Below are 25,265 nucleotides of genomic sequence, written 5' to 3'. Positions count from 1 at the left end.
ACTGAACTAAAATTAGATTTAGAAATAATAAAAAAAATAATAGTACTTGTGTCCTGTCTCCAAATTAAAATGATGGTCTGATGATGAAATTAGTGTGGTTTTATCATTCAGTCCAAGAAACAATGCTTGAAGTCAATTGCAGTTGCTTTCACCAGTTGATATACAAAAGTGTCGGCTCTCATTTTACCAAACTCTCAATAAACCTATCTCACTTGTGGTTGTCATGCACTCTAGAGTCTAGACAACCTTACAGGGTGTGCTTCTAAAGTCTAAACAACTTTCTTTCTTCATTCTTTTACGGTTTTACCACTAAATCCAGAGCCAGTCGGTGACAAACTGGCAATTGCATCTACATATCAACCAAACCAATAATTCTGTTCGAAAAAAACCAAACCAATAATTACATTGGCAAAATATCTCTACTCGTTATCAGATGCTCTTTCGGTGGTGACTGGACTGGCACGTAGTTTCGCTTCATCTTACACGAAAAACTCTGTGCACCTACTGAGAGCCTTGTCCTCTTCTGCCCCTTCTTCATTTCACCAGCAACCAAACTCTGTTCCTGCTCTTTCCACCCGTTCATACACATACCTGTGTTCCTGCTTTTGCCACTTTACCTTTTCTTCTTCTCCATTTCTTGGTAGTTTCGTTTCATCTTACACTCCTTTGACTTCACGCTGACGTTGATCGAAGCTCCCAGGAAACTGTGATCAAGCAGTGTACCTATTTTTGAGCTGTGCTTCTTTTCTGTTCCTCTTCCTCTTCCGCTCCTTCTTCATTCCATCAGCGAGGTGAGCGTGAAATCAAACAAAAAGCTAGATTCAATGGCCATCCAATTGAGTGCTTCTTCCTCATTCTCTTCTGTTCCTTTCTCCACCCGTTCATACACATACGATGTGTTTCTGAGTTTCAGAGGCGAGGATACACGCTACAATTTTACAGGTCATTTGCACAGAAATTTGGTTCAAAGGGGGATCAACACTTTCATAGATGATGATGATCTTCCAAGAGGAGAGGAAATATCAGAAGCACTTCTCCGAGCCATTGAAGGATCAAAGCTCTCTCTCATTGTGTTCTCTGAAAACTACGCATCCTCAAAGTGGTGTTTGGATGAACTGGTTCATATCCTTGGATGTAGAAGATCAAAGAAACAAATGGTTTGGCCAATCTTTTACAAAGTGGATCCCTCTGACGTAAGACACCAAAGAGGCACATTTAGTAAGGCACTTGCAGAGCATGAGCACCGATTTGAAGATGACAAGAACAAGGTGTTAAGATGGAGAGAAGCTCTTTCAGAAGCAGCAAATTTATCTGGGTGGCATTTCCCGGGCGGGTACATCATGCACTTAATCTTACTTATAGCAAATTTGTCTGTTTTTTTAGTGGTGTGTGATTATTATACAATACTATGCTCTTTTTCGAAGTAGCAAGGTTTTATTTTTATTAAATGTTTCATTTGATTTTAACATGGCAGGCATGAATATGAATCTAAATTTATTCATAGAATCATTAAAGAGATTTCTGCACAAGTAATAAAACATACCCCTTTGAATGTGGCAAAGTTTCCAGTCGGGATAGAATCTCGTGTACAAGACATGCTTGAACTCTTAGATGTTGGGGGAAGTGATATACGCATGGTAGGGATATGGGGAAGTGGTGGAATAGGGAAGACAACAATTGCTAAAGCTGTTTACAATACAATTGTCCATGAGTTTGAAGATAGTTGCTTTTTGGCAAATGTTAGAGAACGTTCCGTGACACATGAAGGTCTAGTGAACCTACAAAACATTATTCTTTCAAAGATTCTAGGGGACAAAGAACTGAAAGTAATCAATGTTGATGAAGGAATCAATTTGTTGCGTGAAAGGTTGAGAAATAGAAGGATTCTGTTAATTCTTGATGATGTGAATAAATCGGACCAGTTAGACGCATTAGCCGGAGCACCTGATTGGTTTGGTCGTGGCAGTAGAGTTATAATAACAACAAGAGATAAGCGTTTGTTTGTTCACGATGTCAATCCTATATACAAAGCCAGGGAACTAGATCATCACGAGGGTTGTGAGCTCTTTAGTTCAATTGCCTTCAAGAATAAGAGAATTTTAGATGACAATGAGCAGCACTTAGTTAGCACTATTGTTAGATATGCTCAAGGCCTTCCATTGGCCTTGGTAGTTTTGGGTTCACATCTATGTGGTAGACCGGTACATAAATGGCAAGCTATGCTAGATGGTTTTAGAAGAAATCTTCCTGAAGGCATTCAAGATATTCTCAAAGTCAGTTATGATGGACTGGAAAAAATAGTGAAAGAAGTTTTCCTTGACATTGCTTGTTTCTTCATAGGTTGGAAGACAAATGATGTGATACAGATACTAGATGGTTGTGAGCGCAACAACCCCACAAATAGTATTGAAGTTCTTGAAGAAAAGGCTCTCATATATGTTGATTGTTATGGTAAGATTTGCATGCATGATTTGCTAGAAGAGATGGGAAAAGATATAGTTCAGCAAGAGTCTACAGAGCCCGGTGAGCGAAGCAGATTGTGGCATCACAAGGATGTGCAGGAGGTTCTAACAGAAAACACGGTATGTAGTTCCTATATGCTCAGATTTACATATATACATGGAGTCAGGTCAGTGTGATTCTCTATGTGTAGTTTTTTCCAATTCGACAACCAATATCCGGGTAATATGTATTATATGATTTTCTGTTGAATTCTTAAAGAAAGAATAAAACTCAAAAAACTTGCATTTTATTATATAAGTACTCATTTTGCTAATATGATTGCCTTTTTCATACTAGGGAACAAGTAAAACTGAAGGTATAGTGATAAAAATGCCTACAGCAGATGAGATATGCTTGAATCCTAAATGCTTCAAAAAGATGAAACGTCTTAAAATTTTCATAAGCATCAATGGACGGTTTTGTGGAAAGGTTGATTATTATCCAAATCAGTTGCGGTTACTTGAATGGCGTGACTGTCCGTTAAAATTTTTCCCCCGCAATTTTAATATGAAGAATCTAATTCAACTTAATATGCCTCGCAGCTGCATCTCACGTTTCGAGGTATTTATATATTTTCAAGACTTTAATTTATTGAAATCTTTATACCTTATCAATTTTCTATTTGATTTTTTCTTCTTCTTTGGTATGACAGAGTATGGAAAATCTGAAATCCTTAAATTTGAGTGGATGTAAATTCCTAGCACAAAGCCCAGACTTGTCTGGAAGCCCAAACTTAGAGTTCCTGGATCTAAGCTATTGTAAAAGTTTAAAGAAGGTTCACCCTTCGGTTGGATCCCTCAAAAAGCTTGTTGGCCTGAATCTTGAAAGATGCTCTAACCTTGTGAGGCTACCAGGAGAAGTCAACTGGAGATCCCTCCGATCCATTAATCTCGACTACTGCACAAGGCTGGAGAGTTTCCCTGAAATTGAGGGAGAGATGAAATACATGACACGCTTGGGGCTATCCAACAATGCCATCAAAGCATTGCCTTCATCCATTGGATATCTAATTAACCTTAGATCGTTGGTGTTAGATAATTGTGGAAACCTCACAGATCTACCTTGCAGCATTTATGAACTGCAGAAGTTAGAGTGGGTTTCATTCTCCGATTGCCCAAAACTGGTAAGATTCCCAAATAAGGTGGAGTCTGAAGTGCTTCCAACTTACTCAAAGGTTTCACATGACAACCGTGACTCTTTATCGAAAACAAAGAGATGGAGTGATGAAGGCAGTTCATTGGAGCCAGAGCCAAACACTGAATTCAATTCGGTGCTTCCTTGGCTATCTTACTTCGGCGCGGATCGATGCAATTTGTCTAATATTGATTTCCTCGCGTCCCTTGATTGTGCATCCACTCTAGATCACCTTGATTTATCAGGAAGCCCCATTGTTATTCTTCCCGAATGCATCATCAACAAATTTGTCAACTTGTGGGAACTCAATTTGATCGGCTGCACGAGGCTTGTAGAAATTCCAGAGCTTCCACCAAGTATTAAAATGTTGAATGTGACGGGTTGCGTATCATTGGAGAGAATTTCCAAGTTGTCAAACATTTTGGAGCGTAAAGAGTCCCAAAAAATGATTGAGAAGATGGACTTGACTAATTGCCGGAGACTCTGTCAAAATTTGGTTGAGATGGCAAACAAGGATGGTGATGATGAAGTGCACGCTGATCTCATCTCTCGACTCCTATCTTCTCAGCAATCCGAATTCACAATTACATTTCCAGTTCCAAGAAGCGAGGTTCCAAAGTGGTTCAGCGGTCAAATGGATTTCATGGGGCATCTACTGTTTGAATTTTATATCGAAACACTTGCAAATTTCAAATGGGACAACGCAGGATTGGCTGTCTGTGTGGCTGTTGATCAAAAGCTGCAAGATCCTTGGACTGGTTTCATGTTCTATATTCACATCAATGAAGTATGTGTTTCAATTCCCCACTCTCAAGTTGTTCATTCAGAAGAGTCGGATCATGTGTGGCTGCACTATGTTCCCTTACTTGAAATGTGGCGATTTGGTTATATGCTTCCATTGCCCCCCTTTACGTGTCAAGTCATTATTTATCAACAAGAGCACCCTCGTCCCCCCATAAAAAGCTGTGGTGTCCACCTTGTAATGCCACCCAATGAAGACGTTTGTATGAAGCTAATCCGTGCAGAGAACCTCTCTAGTGAACCTCTCTAGTGATGAACTTAAAAAGGTATCGTTTTCTTTTGTGAAAATTTCCTCATTTGAGAGATAATATGTGACATTTGCAGCAAAACGGAGGACTGACTCAAATTTGAACAACAATGCTATTGCAGGACTTCTGGGACAATTATCGTCCCAAACAGAGGACTGACTGTAAAGAATTATTTACTGATGCATAACTGGAGAACGAAAAGCTGTAATTACTGATGCAGCATGGCATTGTCTATGGACCAGTGTGACGAATACAGGTTTACATTTTCAAATTCTCCCTTTCTTTGATATCTTTGGAGTTTCAAGATTGGTTTGTAATATCAACTCTTTGTTGCCATTCTCCATATGTGTGGATAGAGTTGAACAAGTTTCCCTACCTGGTTCCATGTAACTAAACTCATCAATGAACTTGTAGACATTTTCTCTTCCAATAGCCAAATCTCAAGGTCTTTCTATTTTCCGAGTTTATAGCATCATTTTCTGAATTTATTTCCTCATTCAAGAAGTAAAGAGTTTAGTTCATGATTGTTTCAATCGATCACCATGCCAAACATATATTTACGGTGTTTGATTAGAGTGATATTTACTTGAAGGCATGATTTAAGATATGGAAATCAAGTTTATTCACATGCATTGTCCAATTAATGCAGTGTAATTGTAATGATTTTTTCCTTTCATTTGATCAGATTTTGTGACTGGTTGAAGTATTGAATAACTCAAACTGCATATATTGGGGCTGAATCTTACTAGAAAGGATGTGACCATTTAGTCTTATGGTTAATGTTTGATGTTTACAGGCTTGTAACAGCCATGCCATTACATATATTCCCAGTTTATGTCACCTTCAGTACACTTCCTTTTCTTTTTCAATATTTCTTAGTGCATCATGCATGTATTACTTTCCAGTTACAATTAGTGAACTTCAGTGGTGGTGCTTTCTTCCGAGTAAATGAAGGGAATTCTAAATGGTCTTGACTTTTACCTTAACAAAATATACCAATTCACCTTCTTTTGTAAATTGAACTTAGTGGCTGGCTACTCAATGCTTGATAGTTGCCTATCGAACTCTCGGCAACAACTTAAGTTTGGAAACTACTGAACAGTACCAAGTGTTTGAAAGCCACCACAGCGAAAGTTCAGTAGCGAACCACCAAACTTGCCAAACAGTGTTTCAATTCTATAGGAGTTAACTTGTGGTGGGTCCAGGGAGAATATTAGACTCTGCATTTTCAGTTTCTGTTGAAATTTATTTGAACAACTTTTCTTGGTTATGTTGCAGGTGCTAATGCAGTTGAGTTCCTCTGAACCATGCTGAAGTTTCAATAGCTTTTGTTCAAGAGAACAAAATCCATGCAGTGAGTTATTTTCCAAACAATAATGTCATTATCATAGCTAGATATATGTTGGAAGCCACTGATGTCTTATATTTCGGTACTGGAACCTTCATAATCCATCAATTTTGTTGTAGTAAACATGATATAAATACAAAGACCAACATGCCTTGTATATTTTGACCCTTTGATTGTTATCTTGGTCTCTTCCTATTATGGCACTCCGTTTATATAAAAGTATTCCCCTCTCCTTTTCATGTTTTCTAAGATCCTTAGGTGGTAATTCTTTCTGCAATATTTTATCATGCTTTCCAAACCGTTCTGCGCATGTAAAAAGTAGGTCATATACTATTTCCTTAGATACTCTAAATACGAGGTCCAAATTGTTGGGATTGTATCTAAGGTATACATCCGTGTTGTTCAGTAATTGTCAGCTTCACAAATGTTTCTAGCACTCAAAAGCAGAAGAACGTACGGGGGGTATCTTGCTTTCCATGGGAGGAATTCTTTCAGTTGGTAATCTCTTAACATTGTTTATCTCATATAAGTTCTTGTTTTCAGTAAAGGATTGCCCATTAACTAGAGCAATATAAAAATTCTATCATCTTTCATCTTCAGAGATTCAAATTGTGAAGTACCTCCAAAACATAGGACTGCTGTTGCACAATAATGTATACACGTGGAACAACTGGAGAACCAAAAGGCATAATTGTTACTACTGCAGCATTAAAGTCGAGGTATTGTCAACAGACCATATACTTTTCCTAACAGAAAACACTTAACACAATTAGATAATTCAATATTCTAGCTTTTAACATATCCCATCTTCAGAATTAGTGCTTCTTCTGCCTCTTGAAAAAAAAAAAAAAAAAATAGAGGCAGAATAGCTCTTGTAACTTGGCATGAGTTGTTTGGGGTGCAATCTGGTGATGGATTTGACCAGGTCCTGTACCTATGTTTGGTCTATTGGACAATTTTAAAGCACAAATGTAGCTCATTTTCTGTCAGAGGCAAATAAATTAGCAGAGAACATTTCGGTCATGGAGATTTAGTAGTTTTGTTACCTGAAAAGGCCAATACAAGACTATTATCGTTTCGAATTTTGTAGCATTGTCAATATGAAATTATTTCACCATTCTCAAATGAAATTATCGATCCTTAATCTGTTTCATACATATATGCTCTGCCCATTTAAAATGCTAGTTTTGCCAAGACAAAAATTTAAATCATGTGGATGCCACCCAATTTAGCGAGCAGTTATAATTTATTGTCAAATTATGCTAAAATCTTTGTGATTGGCCATCAAATTACAGATTTTCTACCACTAATTAAATTAAGGGTAGTAGGGTACTAATACAATTTTGAGTAAAGTCATCCTGTGAAAGCAGATTTATTTTATAGTTTATATTTTTTCCCAAAGTAACTTCGTTGAAGTATTACCAATACTTGGTTATACAGCTGTATTTGCCTCAATATGAATTTGTGTTTGTTGGTTTCCTTTTGTAAAAATTTCCTCGTTTTTGCTTCAGTAGTTTCAGAGATTATAACAGACATTTGTAGCAAAACAGAGGACTGACATCTGAACAATTATGCTATTGCAGGACTAATGGAAACTTATCATCCCAAACAGTGGACTGACTGCAAAGTAATATATACTGATGCACAATTGTAGAATGAAAAGCTTTAATTAGTACTATTGCAGAAATGTTGGTAAAGCATTATCTATGGATCAATGTGACGAATAAGGTTACAGTTCAGATTCTTCCTCTTTTTTTATATCTTTGGAGTTTCAAAGTTTGTTTGTAATAAATAATATCAACTCTCTTTGGCATTCTCCATTTGTGTGGATATAGTAGTTGAACTAGTTTTCCAAGCCTGGTTCCATGTAACTAATAAATGAAAAATTGCATTATGGAAAGTGATACTAATTTGTTTTCGAAGTTTGATCTAGTATACTAGTCATATTTCACTAAATTCTTTCAAGGTATTTCTATTTTCTGAGTTTATAGCATTGTTATATATTTCACCAAACATATATTTTCGGTGTCTGATTTAGAATGATATTTACTTGATCGAAGGCATGATTTAAGAAAAGTGAAATCAAGTTTTTTCACATGCAGTTTCCAATTAGTTTTATGTAATTGCAATTATTTTCTTCTTTCATTTGATTAGTTTCTTGTTGAGTTACCACTACATTATAATTAACCTGTGAAATATTTTCCCTTGTTTATTGTTATTGTAAAATTCATGCCTAAATTTGTTCCTGCAGGTATTGAGTAGAGTTTCCTCCGGTGGAACCATACCCTGTTCCAACATGCATATAACTTAGCCAGCTCATCAGTTAAAACTTTGCATTTGCATTTTCATTGGCAGGAGTCTTATGACTACTGAAAGGTTGAAATAACAAGAAGTTGGGATATCTGAAGTAGTGTCTTCCAAAGGACGAAGCACAAGCTTGACTTTAAAAAGGTCAGTAATTCTGTCCTTCATTCCATTTTTTGTAATAACTGGTTTTACATTCAAACAATGTATTGCTTTCATTTTTTAAGAAGAACTGATACTACAAGAAACATATAAAACTGAGACTGTTTGTGCCCCAATTGTCAAATTTGTTTACCAATTTACTTGCCTGCATCTCAGATTATCCATCACAATCTACACAAAATGGATTGGTTGCTTTGGATATATTGATCTGTCCTTGTGGTCAAGTGTGTTTCTGAGGCAACCAGCCTCGTCCAACTTTACCTCAGAAAACCAAAAACTTTCCCTTCAGATAACCAGGTGTCGGAAACTAATAATGAAGCACGGATACGCCATTTTGGCCTCGTATCCCGTATCGATCCGGGATACGGGTACAATACGCGCGGATACGCGGATCCGGATTTGGATACGTCCGTATCTGAATAGGATACGAATTTTTGTAATTAAATTGGATATGCGGGGGTAATAGTGACTTTTTACGCTGAAAAAAAAAAAAACAAAAAACCAAACCCAGATCGAGCTCTCTATATCTTTAGCCAGTTCCTTGCCCTGAAAAACTCCACAGCCCTCTGCTTTCCTCTCTCCTTTCTTCTCCTCGTAGCCCTCTGCTTCTCTCTCTCGCTCTCTTATATATCATTCCTTTCTTCTTCTCTTAATCAATCAACTTGAGCTCATTTTGGAAACCAAATTTTGATGGAAACTGGTATAAACAGATCCTCTCCCGAATATATAAAATAGATCGATAGCAAAGTTCAAGCATAACAAGGGAGAGACGAGATCTGGAAACTCAAACTAGCAAAGAAGAAGAAACAGATGAAAGAGGAGAGAGGGGGGGGGGGGGGGGGGGGGACTGAGAGAGGGTGACCGTGAGTTCGTGTCTTTGTTTTCCTTTTTGCCTCGAGCAGGGATTAAAAAAACAGATAGATAAGTAGGTATACACATGTTGCTTTCTCATAGAGGATCCACACCCATTGTGATAATGTATAAAATTAAATTGTAAATTGTGTATTTTCATATTTTCTTTTCTGATTTTTATTTTATATATATATATATAAATATATATAATCGACGTATCCTTCACGTACCCGTATCCTATTATATTTAAGATTTGCCGTATCCACGTATTCGATCGTATCGTATCCGGATACTCGTACCCGTATCGGTGCTTCTTCAAACTATGAGTAGAGGGTATTGCTTTATTGCTATGGGTTAAAATAGAACATATGCATATATTATTGGCCATAGCAGAGATGTAGATGGTATTGGTCTCATAGCTAGGTCCTTATTGGACCTTTTTACTGGTACTATAATAATGTATTACTAGTCCTGAACTATGATAAAATCTCAGACTACTTAATTTCAATCAAGATTCACAAGGAGAGGAAACTGAGTGATGATGGTGATTAGAGAGTTCTGAAGCATTATGACATCTTAGATCTGTAGCTATTTATTGAGTTTAGGGAAGACCCTTCTCTATGAGTCAATGGGAACCAAAGTTATATCAGAGTTTGGGCTAGGACAAACTGAATTTGTTGAGAATTGAAGAACAATATTTTGGTGTGATTGAGCTGATCGATGTAGAGGTTAAGTAACTTATGAAGGACACTGAGGTGCTTGTTGATCTACATGTGGCAATAATTTTTAGTCCATCCCCAATCTGTAGACATGAACTAATTTTTCTGTCAAACTACAGCACATTGTATGGGCTGTCTATCCAGAGGTGATATTGGAGAATGGCAGCCTAATGGAGCAATGAAAGTTATAGACAGGAAAAAGAACATATTTAAATCGTCTGAAGGTGAATATGTTGCTGTGGAAAGCATTGAAAGCAAATACTTGCAATGCCCCCTTATCACATCAGTATGTCGCAACTTCTATATTCTACTTGTATGATGACAAGAATACTTACCTTTATTTCTTCAATAAATGAGTTTGTGTTCGTCTTTGTGCCACATTTGAATTTTATACTAGTTTCATGTACCCATCTTTCTTGTTATCTGAAGTTATCGACGGATATCTTAACATCGTAACTTTCATCTGGTTGGCAGATATGGGTTTATGGGAACACCTTCGAGTCATTTCTTGTTGCTCTGGTTGTTCCTGACAGAAAGGCCTCGGAGGACAGAGCATCATTTGACTGATGACTATAATCATTGTGTCAAAACCTTAAGGCAAGAAAATACATTTTGGATGAGCTCAATTGCACGGTTTAGACACGCCATGTATGCGGTCCATCGCTGTTGCTAAATTTATACTATGTTGATTAATTAGCCATCTAACTTAAAACACATTTACATTGCAGCTTCGAGGGTTTGAGTTGTTAAAAGCAGTTACATTTGGAAGCTAACCCCTTTGACATAGAGAGGGATCTCATGACTCCAACTTTCATTGGATTCTTCATTTGAATGACATGTTGAATATTTATGTATTTTATTTGGATGTGAAATAGCTAATTATCAGTTCTTGGTTGTTGGATTTATTAAAACAACATGAGGCATCTTTACAGACGGTAAGAAACACATCCAGTTTACAGTTTTGGTTAAGAAATCTGTGCTTGTTGAGGACCACAGCATTTGAAGCATATTTGATACATTGTGGAGCTTTAATCCATTTATAGGCATGTTATTATTGGTGGTTCATGTAGTCTGCAATTGTTGCATTAGTAGTTATGCAAGTCCTTTGTTCTGTTGAACAATAGGCTCTTTCATAGCTATGTGTTTTTGTTGCAAACTGACAGAACCTTTTATCAGATTTTTCAAGCTATTGATTTCCATGTGTACTAAGAAACTTATTGCTATATCCGATCTTTTGGAAAGAATCCTGGTACTTATTAGTTCCTTTGTCAAGCATTTCAATCGACTTCATCATAATTGGAAAGTGTGTAAGCCAATCTGCAATACTGCAGAGTTACTCTTAAGTCCATGAATTTTGAAACCAAATCCATAGTTTATATATCCCATTTCTGAAGATATTGCAGAATGATCGAATCTTTGAATCATCTGCTGCTAAAACTGCTGGTAAGACTGACACTGTGCAGATGGTGGAGAGCGAGGCTATGCAGATGGTGGAGTCTTCTGTTGCATGGGCAATGTGGGAGGTGACCGATTTCAATGGGAGGTTTCGTTTTTATACTGTTTGCTCATTGCTGAACTTAATGAGTGGGCTGACCTATTTCAATAATAATAAAAAAAAAGCAATAATATAAGTACCATACTACCATGAGACTTTATAAAATTTTAGTTACCAATTTTTTTTTTGTCAATAGTCCAGATTTTTTATAAAAATTTTACTTTTAATAAATATAAATTACATTTTTTTATTGGAAAACATAAAATACATTTGACCTTGAGTCCTTTTTTTATTATTTTAAATCGCGACACATGCACACACGTAGGAAAATAAGGAAAAAAACAGGTGGTTCCTCACTTTCAATTCAATGCACACTATTCCACCCGCTATTTGGCATTTTCTGGGGAACGGTCAGTTCTGAGAGTAAAGTGTCATGAATATTCTCATAACTCCCTTTAAGGGCATCCCACAGTTCTGTGGGTGTCTTCAACTGAAGGTACTCTCAGCGTAGGCTAGGATCAATATGTCGCCTTAGAAACATTAAGGCACTTGCTTTCACGTTGTTAGATGGTCCATTGTCTTTGGGGTTGGTGGGAGTTAAGATGGTGACAGTGTAGTTTTTCGCCACGAAGGCGGTTTCCACCTCAGAAACCCAATGATGGTACTTAAGTCCTTCTGAGTCCAAAATGTCAAATTCAGGTCGAGTTGGATTAGCCATTTACACAAACAAGAGAGAAGATATATAAATTACGCAGTCATAAAGATATACATGTGAATTATTTTCCAAGAATATGAATTACATTTCAAGACTAAGATTCGTAATGGTCACGTTATTTTTTCGATGCTATGTAAAAATGTTTTATCACGGTAAGTTTGTATTTATAATGCGCATGAATTTTCATTATTAGGGCAACTCAATTTATATATAGCATACTAAATAAGAAATAACCATAGCATGTTTAATAATGACAAAAACATAGCATATAAAATCACAATTATATAGGGCAGTAAGCAATAGTAAAACTTGCTAAAACATGCTAAAGAATTCCACATTAAAAACAATTATAGAAGATAGTAATATAAATTACAGGACATGCTCAAATTTCACAAATATATAACAAAATATATGCTACACATAATAACAACAATAATATAGCATGCTCAAAATCTACGAATAATAAAACTTATATAAAATAACAAGGCATGCTAAAAGGATCAATATCATCTAACCAAATGTGCTAAAAAAGTTCTAATTATAAATAATTAAATTTATCGGAGTATGAAAATAAATAAATAAAAGAGAACATACTTGGTTTTGAGAAAACAAAACGATCCTAGCGCACGCGCGTGTTGATGCAGACGTGCGTAGCGATGTTAGTCGGAATTTGGTCACCAGAGGTGGTAGGAAAACATTGCTAGAAGAGGGTCTAATCGCCGATGGTAAAAGTTTGGTTGGAGGCTAGCCGGAGTTGGCTGGGGATGGCTGCAGGCGAGGCTAGCAGAAGGCAAGGGCTACTGCGTCTGCGTTGTGCAGGGCTCCTGGCATGCTTATGTGCGGTGGGCTGCTGGCGAGGCTAATCTGCTTAACAGATTAGCCTAGGGTTGCGCGGGGGTTTGCTGAAGTTGTCGATAGGATGTGCAGGGGATGCGCGAGAGGGCTGCGAGGCCTGCCCGGGGGATCTGCCGGCAGGATGCGCAGGGGCTTGCGGAGGGATGCGCAGAGGCTTGCGGTAGGCTACGCTCAAGACTGGAGCTAGGCTAACCCGGCCGGTTCAGTAACTTCCAGCGGCCGGTTCCGTGGGTTTCTGGCAGGTTCTGGGGTGACGCTGCCAGTTCTGGGCTCCTGGAATTGAGGGTTTCGATATGTGCGACTGTGGTTTCTGAAATTTGAAGGCTACGAAATTAGAGTTTTTAGGCTATTGGCTCTGAGCGTGCTGATAATGTGTAAATGTAAAATAGGAATTGGTCTATTTGTTCCATTAAATAGTCTCTTTATATAGGGTGAGAATTATAATGATAATAACAATTACAATAATGACAATAATGGATGATTGAGCTGTAACCGCTAATTTCTTAATTCTCTCTTCGTCAATTATTTTAACGAAGGCACATAACATATTTTTCTTTTAACAAAATTATATTTTTTATTGGAATTTTTTTTTTTTAGGGAATAAAACATAAAATACATTTAGGGTGCGACTATTGCCACCCTACCATTTTCTTAGTTCACCCTACAAACATTTCAATTATTGAAAGACTATATAACCCAAGTGTAAAATGACTAATAAGTACACTAATTTTCTAAAATCTAAATTTGTAAAGAATTTTTATTTATTTTTTTAGTTAAAGAGGATAAAAGGGTTTCACTCCTGCCCCCATGGTGACTCGAACCCATGACTTCGTACATAGGTAGTGGGTGTTCTAACCACTGAGCTAATACCACTTTGTCAATTTGTAAAGAAAACTAAATACATAACCAATTAATTAAATACAAAAACTATTTAATTTCTCATTGGCTAACATTAATCTTCTTCTTCTCTACCCAAATTTGAATTTATTACTCTTTTTTTTTTGTCTTTTTGTTCTCTCCTCATGGTTAATTCGTTATTCAATTCACAAAACCATTAGTGTTAACTTCATCAAAATCTTTGCAATATTCTTTATAAACAATGAAAGTAAAAAATTAAAACACGAAAAAAAAAATCAATCTTTTTTTCATTGCTCATAGTTGTTAACTTACTAATCTTTTGAGATAGATTGAAATAGACGAACATTGAAACTGAAAGAAAAAAAAAGGAAGTAAATCATATTATAATTTTATTAGGAAACTTTAATATATTTTAGTTTTGTTATTGGTATAAATAAAATGAGAGATTTTCGTTAAAAAAATTCTTTTTTAATTAGATATGTCATATAAAGATATTTTTGAAAAGAGAAATGGATTAAATAAGTAAATTTAATAATTAAAATTAAAATGTAGAAATTCTTTTTTAATTGGATATGTCATATAATGATATTTTTAGAAAGAGAAATGAGTTAGATAAGTAAATTTAATAATAAAAATTAAAATGTAGGGTGTAATGAGTAAATAGGATGAACAAAGTAAATGATAGGTGGCAATAGCCCCAAAGCAAGTGATGTTTTTATTATTTTAAATCGCGACCCATTCACACCCGTTGAAAAGTAAGGAAAAAACAGGTGGGTTCCTCACTTTCAATGCACACTATTCCACCCGCTATTTGGCATTTTCTGGGGAACCAATGCACACTATTCCACCCACTATTTGGCATTTTCTGGGGAACCAACAAACCTTCTCTATCTGGGATTCTGGGCTGTTTCTCAGCTCCTTTGCATCATCGAAAAAACCTCTCTTGAGAGATAGAGGAGAAAAAAAGTGAGAGAGAGATTAGTTTTGGGAAAGTCAGAATCTGAGCCTGGACTGTTTACTTGAACACATAACAAGAGTCTTATACTTGGATCAATCACCTTTCCGTCAACTCACAAATCTTCATTTCATCCCCCTGTTTTACAGTCCGCCATATATGGATCCTGGGAACCAAAAGAAGAAGAGGAAAGATATGGGTCCGCCATCAAAAACAAGAAGCTTAATCAGCAAGTCTCCGCCCCTAAAAAGAAGAAGGTTACTCAATACGGATTCTGTTTCTACTCAAGGGGGCCTCTTCTTCCTCTTCTCCTTCTTCCTCCCATTCATTGACATACGATGTGTTCTTGAGTATTAGAAGTGAGGATAGAGGCAGCAAATTCGCACGCAAATTACACAGGAATCTGGTTGGGAAGGGGATGAACACCTTCAATCATCGCATTCAGGATCCAGAGGGACACGCAAAAGCAATTGAAGAATCAACTAGTTTTATTGTCCTGCTCTCTGAAAAGTATGCTTACTCGGAGAGTTGTTTAGATGAACTTGTTCATATCCTTGAGTGCAAGAAATCTAAGCAACAACTGGTTTGGCCAATATTTTACAAGGTAGACCCCTTCGAGGTAGAACACCAAATAGGAAGTTTTGGTGCAGCACTAGCAAAACATGGCAAGTTCAAGAATAACAGGGAGAAGGTGTCGAGATGGACAAGAGCGCTGTCGGAGGTTGCAAATCTATCTGGGTGGACTTTCACAAGCAGGTATTTTCCATACACCTATTTTTTTTTTCCCAAATAACTAGATTAAATTCCATATACTCATTTTGTGGCCTAAAAATATAAATATTTAGCATTGGAAATTAAACCAAATGATCATGGCACCAAAAATATATTAGGACGAAATTTCTTAATGTAGTTCTTCAATGATTCTCTAGGAAGTTTTAATTCCTGCCGGAAAAAAGAAAAAGAAAAAGCGTAGCTAATTAACTTGTGCATTCCTATCATTATACTGTATGTTGAATTGATGTTGAGAAACACTAGTAAGGAAGATTTCCCATCATTGAGCAAGAAAGTTATCATCATAAGAAATTTATCCTAAAACATACAAAATTGATAAAGAGAAAGAAAGTAACCATTTTGTTGGATATCTCATATGTGGTTCATCTGGCAGGAGTCAATCCAAATTCATTGATAGCATCATTGAAGAGATTTTGGCACAATCGTTAAGACATACTAACTTAAAACGTACCTACTTACCTGTGGCAAAGCATCCTGTTGGAATAGAGTCTCGCATACAAGATATGCTGAAATTTTTAGAAGTTGGGAAAAGTGATGTCCGCATGGTAGGGATACTTGGAACTGGTGGCATAGGTAAGACAACAGTTGCTAAAGCTGTGTATAATTCTATTGCTTATCGGTTTCAAGGAGGTTGTTTTCTAGCAAATATTGGGGATGTGGAAAAGTTCAAGCGATGTGAAGGTCTATCAATCCTACAAACCATTTTTCTTTTTAAGATTCTAGGTAGCAAGGTAAACGTAACTGATGTTGACCAATGAATCACTGTGATAAAGAAGAGATTGAGGCATAAAAGGGTCGTCTTAATTCTTGATAATGTGAATCATCCAGACCAGTTAAACAAATTAGTTGGAGGTTTGGATTGGTTTGGTTCAGGTAGCAGAGTTATCATAACAACAAGATATAGGAATTTCCTTGTTGCATGCTCATCAAGTTAATCGAATATACACGGTCAACAAACTAAATTGAGATGAAGCAATGCAGCTCTTCTGTTGGAATGCCTTCACAGGACGTTTGGATGGTATATTTTTGCCGCTGGCACAAGTTGCAGTACATCATGCTCAAGGCATTCCATTAGCTTTGGTGGTTTTAGGTTCATGTCTGTATGGTGAAAGTTGGTATGATTGGACAGATGTATTAGATGATTTAAAAAGAGTAGTTGATCGTAAACAAGTTACTCAAGAAATTCTCAAAATATGTTATAATGCATTAGAAGATTCGGTGAAAGAAGTTTTGCTTCAAATTGCATGTTCTTTTGATGGATAAAAACAGATAAATCTGATGAAGGAACTAGCACATTTTGTTCCTAATCTGACAGAGAAGGCCTTCATAAATATTGGAGCAAGTCATGTGCCCATCATGCATGAATTGCTAAAAGAAATGGCTACAGAGTTAGTCAGGCAAAAGTCTGCAAATAAGCTTTGGGATAGCAAATTTTGGATCCTCAGGGATTTTTGCGTTTATCTTCCGAAATACTCTGTAAGTATATTTGGAAAAAAGTTAGAATTGGGAAAACTTTAAGTTTTATGTAACTTAGAACTTGCTTTCTTAATGTTATTGGTTTTGCATATTAGGCAGTACGTATAGCTAAAGACATCATGAAGAAGTGGTCTAAACCACATGAGATACCATTCAGTACTATTGAGTTGGCTGAATTCTGGTCTAAAATCACTATGCATGAAAGTCTTATGTCACAACGAGTAGAGGGATTCAAGGTATTCTGAAATATTGCATCACGGTCATTTGCACAGTACTTTTTAAATTTTTTTTTTTTTAATCATAATACTTTGATTCATATTGTTCTTTTTTAACTTCCATACAGATTTTCAGAAACCTGACTTCTATAAATTTTGAAGTGGTTCCAAAAGTGGTTCGACTCTCAAATGGATTTCAAGGGGTTTCGACTGTTTGGATTCTCTATTCAAATTCTTCAAAATTTCAAATGGGAGAACAAAATTGGCTCTTTGTGTTCCTGTCGATTCTTCTACTGGTTGCTCTTTCCAGGTCTTTATTCACTTAAATGAAGTAGTTATTTCACGTCTCTGCACACAGCTTGTTAGAAGTGTAGCTGCAATAGATACCCTTCCTTCAAATGTGGCGATTTGGTTATATGCGCTGTTGCCACCTTTTACGTGTTGAGTCACTATTTTTCAATCTAGTTAATCTGGTGCGCCCTTAAAAAGCTGTGGTGTCCACCTTGTAATGCCACTCATGATGACGTTTGTATGAAGCTAATCCATGCAGAAAACCTGAACAGTGAACTTTCTGATGACTTTTATGAGGTATTTTACTATTTTTTAACCAGTACAAATGATACATATAGTCTGCGTTAATGAGGACTCTCCTGTATTTGCCTTAATATGAATTTTTGTTTGTTGGTACCGTTTCCTTTTTTGAAAACTCCTCATTTTTGCTTCAGTAGTTTCAGAGATAATAACAGACATTTGTAGCAAAACAGAGGACTGACATCTGAACAATTATGCTGTTGCAGGACTAATGGAAAGTTATCGTCCCAAACAGTGACCAACTGCAAAGTAAAATATACTGATGCACATCTGGAGAATGAAAAGCTGTAATAGTACTAATGCAGCAATGTACGTTGGTAAAGCATTGTCTATGGACCAATGTGACGAATATGTACAGGTTACATTTTAGATTCTCCCTTTTTTTTATATCTTTTACTTGTAGTGTAATAAAGTATTACTAGTCCTCAACTATCATAAAATCTCGGACTCTATCCATTATGTACAACTTGCTATTCCCTCATTCAAATGCAGTTGAGTTCATCCTCAACCGTGCTGAAATTTCATTAGCTTTTTTACGAGAACAAAATCCTTGGCGTGAGTTATCTTATAAGCTTTTGGACATTATCTTAATTAGTTAGATGCTTAAGGACACTGTTGTCTTATATTGTGGTACTGGGATCTTTATAATTTAATTTCACTGTACTAAATATGATATACGTGCAAAGACTGACTTGCCTTGTATATTTTCAGTGTTCTTACTGTTGTCACTACCGTTTTTATAAAAGTTATTTCCTTCTCGTTTTCTTGTTTTCTATTATCACGTGGTATTCTTTCTGGAGATTTTATCTTGCCTACCAAACTGTTCTACACATTTCAAAAGTAGGTAATAAGCTATTTGTTTGAATACTTGATGTTTGAGGTGCAAGATGTTAGGATTCTGCTTAAGTTGACTGCATATCATAATTACATAATTAATATATACTTGAATCAGTTAAATCATGGTGAAGGTTCAGGAAATTAAACAAGGTTAAGTATTTAACTCAACGTGCTTTCTCACCTTAATTCATGATAGATGTGTTTGGCCTATGAGATGTCGAGTATGAGATGCTTTTGTGGTCATTCAGATGACCTTAACCTTCTAAATCAGCTACCACAACACATCAGAAGCAGATATATATGAAAAAAAGAGATCTACATTTCATCAGTTTGTTAAATCGTGCAGGCCTTACTGAAAGCTGCGGTTGGTTTCCCCTTGATAACTGTTGAAGCATGGCTTGAGTTGGTCCCAGAACTAGGATATGATTCAATTTCTAGTGTGCCACGTGGAGAGATTTGCCTAAGAGGAAAAACCTTGTTTTCTGGTTACCACAAGCTACAAGATCTAACTAAAGATGGGCTGTTGGAATTACCGGAGGGGTTGGAGTCACCGTGGCAGTTTCTCAGGTATCAGACATTTGTTCTGTGTGTTATGGGATTGATCATGTACGTTAAATCGAGTGTCACATGCATGTATTGTGAATGCTACTGAGTTTATTTCCCAGGGAATTATGCATGCAAAGTAGAATCATAGAAAAAAAGAAAAAGAAAAAAAAAAAGCAGAATCATAGCTATCATATTTTTATTAATTTTTCAGTCTGTTAATTGGAACTTGGAAGAAATTAGAATCAGAAAACAGGTCAAATGGCCCGAAAAGAAAAATGGGTAAAAATTGAAAAAAGCGTAAATGAAAAATGGCCCCTTCAGGTCTCGAACTTGTGAGGTTCGCGTTATCAGCACGACACTCTAACCAGCTGAGCTAATAGGCCAGTTGATAAGTTGGACAAGAATTAGCTACAAGGGCAAAGAACAAATAGGTATGAACAGACTTAAAAAGGCTCACTGGTGTGAATGGATTCAAATTGTTAGTATGAGATGATAGCAGAAACTCTGTTTTCACTGGCAGTGACTCTGCTTAGAGGAACCCAAGCGGTCGAATGCTTGGTCAACGCCAAGTCAACGATAAGAAGGTACCTTCCATTTCCATCTGAGCAATTGCAGCAACCCACTGAAACCCAGGAGCTCAATTTTGTTAATAGGAAATGCTAATGCCAATTTTGTTTACTGCAAAATGACGGCCATACAAACAAGGGCCCTTGAAGAATGGTTGAGAAAGTTTTGTGTTCTTGCTACTCATAAAAGAAATTGAAGTTTTTATTGCTCTAGGTTCCTGCCTGTATTTTGCTATTCAGATAGTAAGACAAATAATTGCTGACTACACTTTATATAGTCTAAGATAGATCTGGTATAGCCGTCATGCTCTAGTCAAAATGATCTCCACCAGCGTGACTTCATAAGTTGTAGGTACATCACCTACCAGAACCACTATGCTCACCAATCAACTCTATTGACTTTGCTCCTTCTCAAATAATAAATTGTACAATATCACCATGAAAAATGTTCCCGAACGTGCTGAATATAACCCAAAAGTCAAATCTATTTAAATCTAGAAATAGAACACAACACACAGAAAACAGGAAAGAAAAACAGAGAGCTTAAGGACAGAAGTGCTGGAGCTCAATAGCTGAAGTGCACATCTTCCTAATCATCGTCTTCTCTTTTTGGGTCTGATATTTTCCAAGTCTTCAACATCCTCAGTTTTATCTATCATGTCCAAGGATTAAAATACTGGTTTATACATATCTATTGAAATTTTGAAAAAGAAAAATATTAGAAATATCAGGAATATATCAAAAATATTATGGGAAAGAAATTTTTTATTTTTTAAAGATTCAATTTATTGGATTTATATATAAATAGATATGAATGTAAAATTCATCTACATTCAAAAAAGACTCTAGGTGGCTGAAAAGACGCTCGCTGATTTACGAAAGTACAATAATCAGACTAAGACATATGATCCATATAATACAAATTGTAGGGATGAACATGATAGTCATAGATTTCTTTGGAGCTACCAACTGTTTTCCCTATAAAAGGATAATAAGGATGAATCCAACTGGATGACTGGTCATGTACTTCTCCACATTCATTATATCTATAAGCATTATAGTCAAATTTATTGTTGCCTTCATGAGATTTATTTGAGGTCACAATGCGCTCTGTGCCTAAACTGATAGAGTCAAAACTCAAGGCAACTAAAGTAACATCAGATGGGGTACTTTGATCGTCTGAAACATTCATATAATTGAGGGGATTTCTCCTTACCCAAATTTCTCACTTAGATTTGCTTTGAGGGCATTTCTCCTTATCCGGATTTCCCTTGAGGGGATTTCTCTTCATCCAGATTCCTATTGAGGGGATTACTCCTCACATAGATTTTCCTTTAGGGGATTTTACCTGATCCAAATCTCCTTGAGAGGTTTCACCTCACCCAGATTAACCTTAAGGTGATTTCTCCTCACCCAAATCATCATTGAGAGATTTTACCTTGAGACATTTTTCCTAAACAGGTTGCATTGTCTAATGTTAGGCACTTTCCTGACCAGAAATCGTTATTAAATCAAATTAACTCTATTAAATTTTACACCCCTACATAAGCTTCATATTCCATAATGTATGTTTTTCTATAAATAATTGAGTAACTTTTTTTATTTTATTTTTCTCTTTAAATTTTACAGACATTTCTTCATTTTATCGGAATATTTCCCAACTATCTAATATGTCGGGAATATTTGACGATATTGGAGAAACTTCGCAGAAATAGTGGAAGATAAAATATTTTCCCTCTATCATATATCAATTCCTCCAAAAAAGGATATATCTGAGAATATATCAGGAATTCTTTAAATATTTTAATGCTTGATTACGTCTTCGTGATCCTCACCAGCGGAGTACCCATCTTCCGAGTCACTATCATCTACCACATCTTCATATTCATCCTGTAGCATTATCAGGTGAACCCCATATGTTCTACAACGCACCAAATCTTGACTAGCATGTTTCAAATTAATTTGAAGCTGTAAGGTATGTGGCTCACGAAACGCAAACTTAACAAATGGAATATAGAGCAGCCACAGGCCCACACATGACCAGAGTCCTTCATCTTGCTTGCTCCGAAACTAACGAATAAGTACGTATGCTTTCTCCATTGATGTACGTGAATACTGAATACTATAAGACTAAAACGGAGTAGTGGACATTATCATTTAGTTCAACAAGGCATTCAACAACTTACCATTTACTTGCATAATATTTGTGACTTAATTCCAAATTGCTTATTCATTAAGTGTCAAAATGACTAAGGCACAGAATTTGGTTAAACTTGGTTATTAAGCCAAGTGTTAATGATATACACCTAAGAATATGTGATTATGTACTGAATAGCTTCCTTTATGAGAGAAGGCTAAACCGTAGGCTGAATCATATATAAACCTGGTCCCTGCACTTTCACTATCATCAGACATTCACATAATTGTCCCATAGAGAGTTTAGATAGTGAGCAGTGCAAAAGATCAGTGTTTGAGATCAATGGCCTCTTCAGGTTTGTTGACTCTCTAAGAACATTTCACCTACACATGTTGTTGCAAGGGGCCGCGACCACTTACCCAATTTTAGACTAAAAATTGCCCACTTACTCCAGCAAGAGTTTTTTAACCTCATTTACCCAATCTTACATCTATTGACATTTTAGCCCCTGTTAATTAAATTAAAACCCATCCATCTCCTATCAGTCTCTCTCTCCTTCCCAAACTCTCTCTCTCTCCCCCCGATCTCCACCTCCACTCTCTCTCTCTCCTCCCCATGATCTCCACCTCCGGTCTGTCTCTCTCTCTCTGATCGCCGCGCCGGAGATGCAGTCCAAACCTGAAGACTACGAAAAAGCTCCAGTCGGCGATCCAACGTTCTCGTCGCCGTTCGATTGATCGGCGATCCAGCCACTCCAACGTCCTCGTCGCCGTTCGATTGATCGGCGATCCCGAACCTCCGCAGCCTCACCATTGTAGCTGTTATCGTTCCGGCAATCGTTGTTCCAGTCCCCGAGGATTTTCGAGGAGTTGCCCACCACCACCATCATCTCCGTCTCTCGCCCCGACACTGACGATATCAACCCCATGCTTCTCTCGTACACAATCGAGTTCAAATACAACCAAGCACAATCACCTATCTCTCTCTTACACCAGCACCGACGAGAAATCACGACCAGATTTAGATGTGGGTGCCCAGAGCACTTTTTTTTTTGGTATCCTGAGATTGCAATGTAACTGTGGGGTTTGTTTGATGGTCTACTGGGGGGCAGTAGACACATTATTGGTCCCCAGTAGACTTTGATACGAGGGACATGGATCACTATAGTGTGGTGTTTTGATAAGTTACCTGTTGTTTTCTGTGTATTAAGGTCAAATTATCAATGAATCCTACAAAATGGTGCATTTTTGGTGGTCTATTGGGAGGCAGTAGAGACATTGGACTTTGTATTGGGGGGCAATAATATGATTATTGGGAGACACTAATATGATTATTGGGAGCCAATAATATGATTATAAATTGATCAATTGTGCCTGTAGTGTATTCATTTTGGTTTTGGGAGTTCATACAATTCACTAGACGGCAATAACATGATTATTGGAGGCAATAACATGATTTTTGGGAGGCAATAATATGATTTTTGGGGGGTAATAATATGATTACTGGGGGGCAATAATATGGTTACTGGTATTAGTAGGGACCGGTCGCCGGATTCCGAGGCCGGCCACTAGTCACCGGAGTCCGGTCACCGGAGTCGGCGGCTGCCACTGGTCACCGGAGCTTAGCAAGGTGGAGGATGACTTCTCTCTCTAAGTGAGAAAGAAGGAGAGGGCAAAAAAGTCCCAAAAATAAATAAAAAGAATTAAAAAAGAATTAATTGGGTAAAGGGGAAATAATCCCTTAGAGTGTTTTGGGTAAATGGGGTTTTTAAACTCTTCGTTGTGCAAGTGGGCAATTGTTAAGCTAAAAATGGGTAAATGATCATTTCATACTTTGTGTGTTTGTATCCATGATTTTTGTGTGTTGACTTACTGTAATAACAGTATCACAGTTTACAAATACTAGCTGTGAAAGAGTAGAAGTGATCTATACATTAGGACAAAAAAAATTAAACGGTTGAAATGCCGAAATGCGATTGAAAAACAATCCGAAAAGAAATCCCTCAAAATGGCCAAAAAAAAAGATTCTTTAGTGGGAGGGGCCTCTACACACACATATTCACATATGTAAACATAAGGCAAATGATTAGATTTTGATATGTTTTAATGTTTGCAGAGACATCATTATGGTATATATAAATCAAATGTCCACCAGTGGCTTATTGCAATGGAGGTAATACTGTACAAACCAAAGTTCGGGTATTTTGATTTGAACACCCTTAACGTCATGCTTGGCTGAACCCTTCAAATGGGCCCAAATTTTAAAATGGGCTTCTTTTATGTTTCCTGGTGAGTCATGTTCCTCGATCCATAAAGTTTTCCCAGCCTCAAATTCCATGTACCGAGTGAAACTCAAGTCTCAATTTTCTTATCTAAAACCTGGAGACATGCATTAAACTTTTTTTCTTTTCAGGCACCAGATTTTAAAATGGACAGCCACCGCAAAAGCCCAAATTTGGCAAGGACACCAGAGAAAAGATTGTAGGAGGCCCAAAACTGAAAAGATCCTCTCAGGAGTATTTGCGCTTAGGAGCGTCCTTGTTCAATCTGGGTGTCCGAATTTGCACGTGCCATTGAAGGGAAAGCACTTCGCATTTCATCGGGGTCTGGTAATCAAAGCACTTCTTCACTCTTGTTTTTTTATCTCTTCTTCTTTTAAATTCTTGCACTTGTTGGTTTGTTTGACTTTGGAAAGGAAATTTGGAGGTTGGGACTGGATTTTTTTTTGGCTTTGGTGTTTCGAAAGAACACAGGGAGGATAAGGAATTGTGTGTTGGTGCTTTGGTCCTTTTCTTTTTCAATAATTCTCAGTGCATCATGCATGTTTTCCTTTCCAGTTACACTTCAGTGAACTTCAGTGATGGTGCTTGCTTCTGAGTAAATGAAGGCAATTCTAAATGGTCTTGACTTTTACCTTTCCAAAATATACCAATTCACCATCTTTTGTAAATCGAACTCAGTGGCTGGCTATTCAATGCTTGGTAGTTGCCTATCGAACTCTCGGCAACAACTTTAGTTTGGAAACTACTGAACAGTACCATGTGTTTGAAAGCCAGCCACAAAGAAAGTTCAGTAGCGACCAAACTTGCCAAACAGTGTTTCAATTCTATCGGAGTTAACCTGTGGTGGGTTCAGGGAGAATATTGGACTCTGCATTT

The 25,265-nt window shown here is 36.9% G+C and overlaps 2 protein-coding genes and 2 pseudogenes across 9 annotated transcripts; all 4 read left to right on the top strand.

Annotated features, from left to right (window-relative positions):
- Window positions 1-399: 399 nt before the first annotated feature.
- LOC133740637 (TMV resistance protein N-like) lies at window positions 400-11,269 on the top strand. Of its 6 annotated transcripts, none has more exons than XM_062168578.1 (13): window positions 400-1,333; window positions 1,475-2,582; window positions 2,800-3,063; window positions 3,155-4,703; window positions 4,807-4,941; window positions 5,964-6,039; window positions 6,440-6,531; window positions 6,634-6,752; window positions 7,617-7,660; window positions 8,389-8,484; window positions 10,190-10,356; window positions 10,545-10,718; window positions 10,799-11,269. In XM_062168578.1, exons 1-4 carry the CDS (start codon window positions 825-827, stop codon window positions 4,685-4,687), a joined length of 3,414 nt encoding a protein of 1,137 aa, XP_062024562.1. In that variant the 5' UTR covers window positions 400-824; the 3' UTR covers window positions 4,688-4,703; window positions 4,807-4,941; window positions 5,964-6,039; window positions 6,440-6,531; window positions 6,634-6,752; window positions 7,617-7,660; window positions 8,389-8,484; window positions 10,190-10,356; window positions 10,545-10,718; window positions 10,799-11,269. The 6 variants fall into 6 exon arrangements, with proteins under 6 accessions (XP_062024562.1, XP_062024561.1, XP_062024560.1 ...); XM_062168577.1 differs by having other exon boundaries at window positions 8,285-8,484; XM_062168576.1 differs by having other exon boundaries at window positions 7,617-7,761.
- A 5,784-nt stretch (window positions 11,270-17,053) lies between these two features.
- On the top strand, window positions 17,054-18,308 carry LOC133740644 (uncharacterized). 3 transcript variants are annotated; one of them, XM_062168587.1, is made up of 4 exons: window positions 17,054-17,216; window positions 17,312-17,452; window positions 17,560-17,741; window positions 17,897-18,308. In XM_062168587.1, the coding sequence occupies exons 1-4, from the start codon at window positions 17,097-17,099 to the stop codon at window positions 17,898-17,900; spliced, it is 447 nt and encodes a 148-aa protein (XP_062024571.1). In that variant the 5' UTR covers window positions 17,054-17,096; the 3' UTR covers window positions 17,901-18,308. The 3 variants fall into 3 exon arrangements, 2 of the variants coding, with proteins under 2 accessions (XP_062024571.1, XP_062024570.1); XR_009861347.1 differs by lacking the exon at window positions 17,897-18,308 and having other exon boundaries at window positions 17,316-17,452; window positions 17,560-17,884; XM_062168586.1 differs by lacking the exon at window positions 17,897-18,308 and having other exon boundaries at window positions 17,560-17,884.
- A 647-nt stretch (window positions 18,309-18,955) lies between these two features.
- Window positions 18,956-25,265, top strand: part of LOC133737273 (probable CoA ligase CCL6) — a 256,961-nt pseudogene continuing 250,651 nt past the window's right edge.
- Window positions 24,374-25,265, top strand: part of LOC133737274 (probable CoA ligase CCL6) — a 62,836-nt pseudogene continuing 61,944 nt past the window's right edge.

This window comes from Rosa rugosa, chromosome 3 (genome assembly GCF_958449725.1).
Source record: "Rosa rugosa chromosome 3, drRosRugo1.1, whole genome shotgun sequence".
Taxonomy (NCBI): domain Eukaryota; kingdom Viridiplantae; phylum Streptophyta; class Magnoliopsida; order Rosales; family Rosaceae; genus Rosa; species Rosa rugosa.
This window is presented reverse-complemented; position numbering and strand designations above follow the sequence as displayed.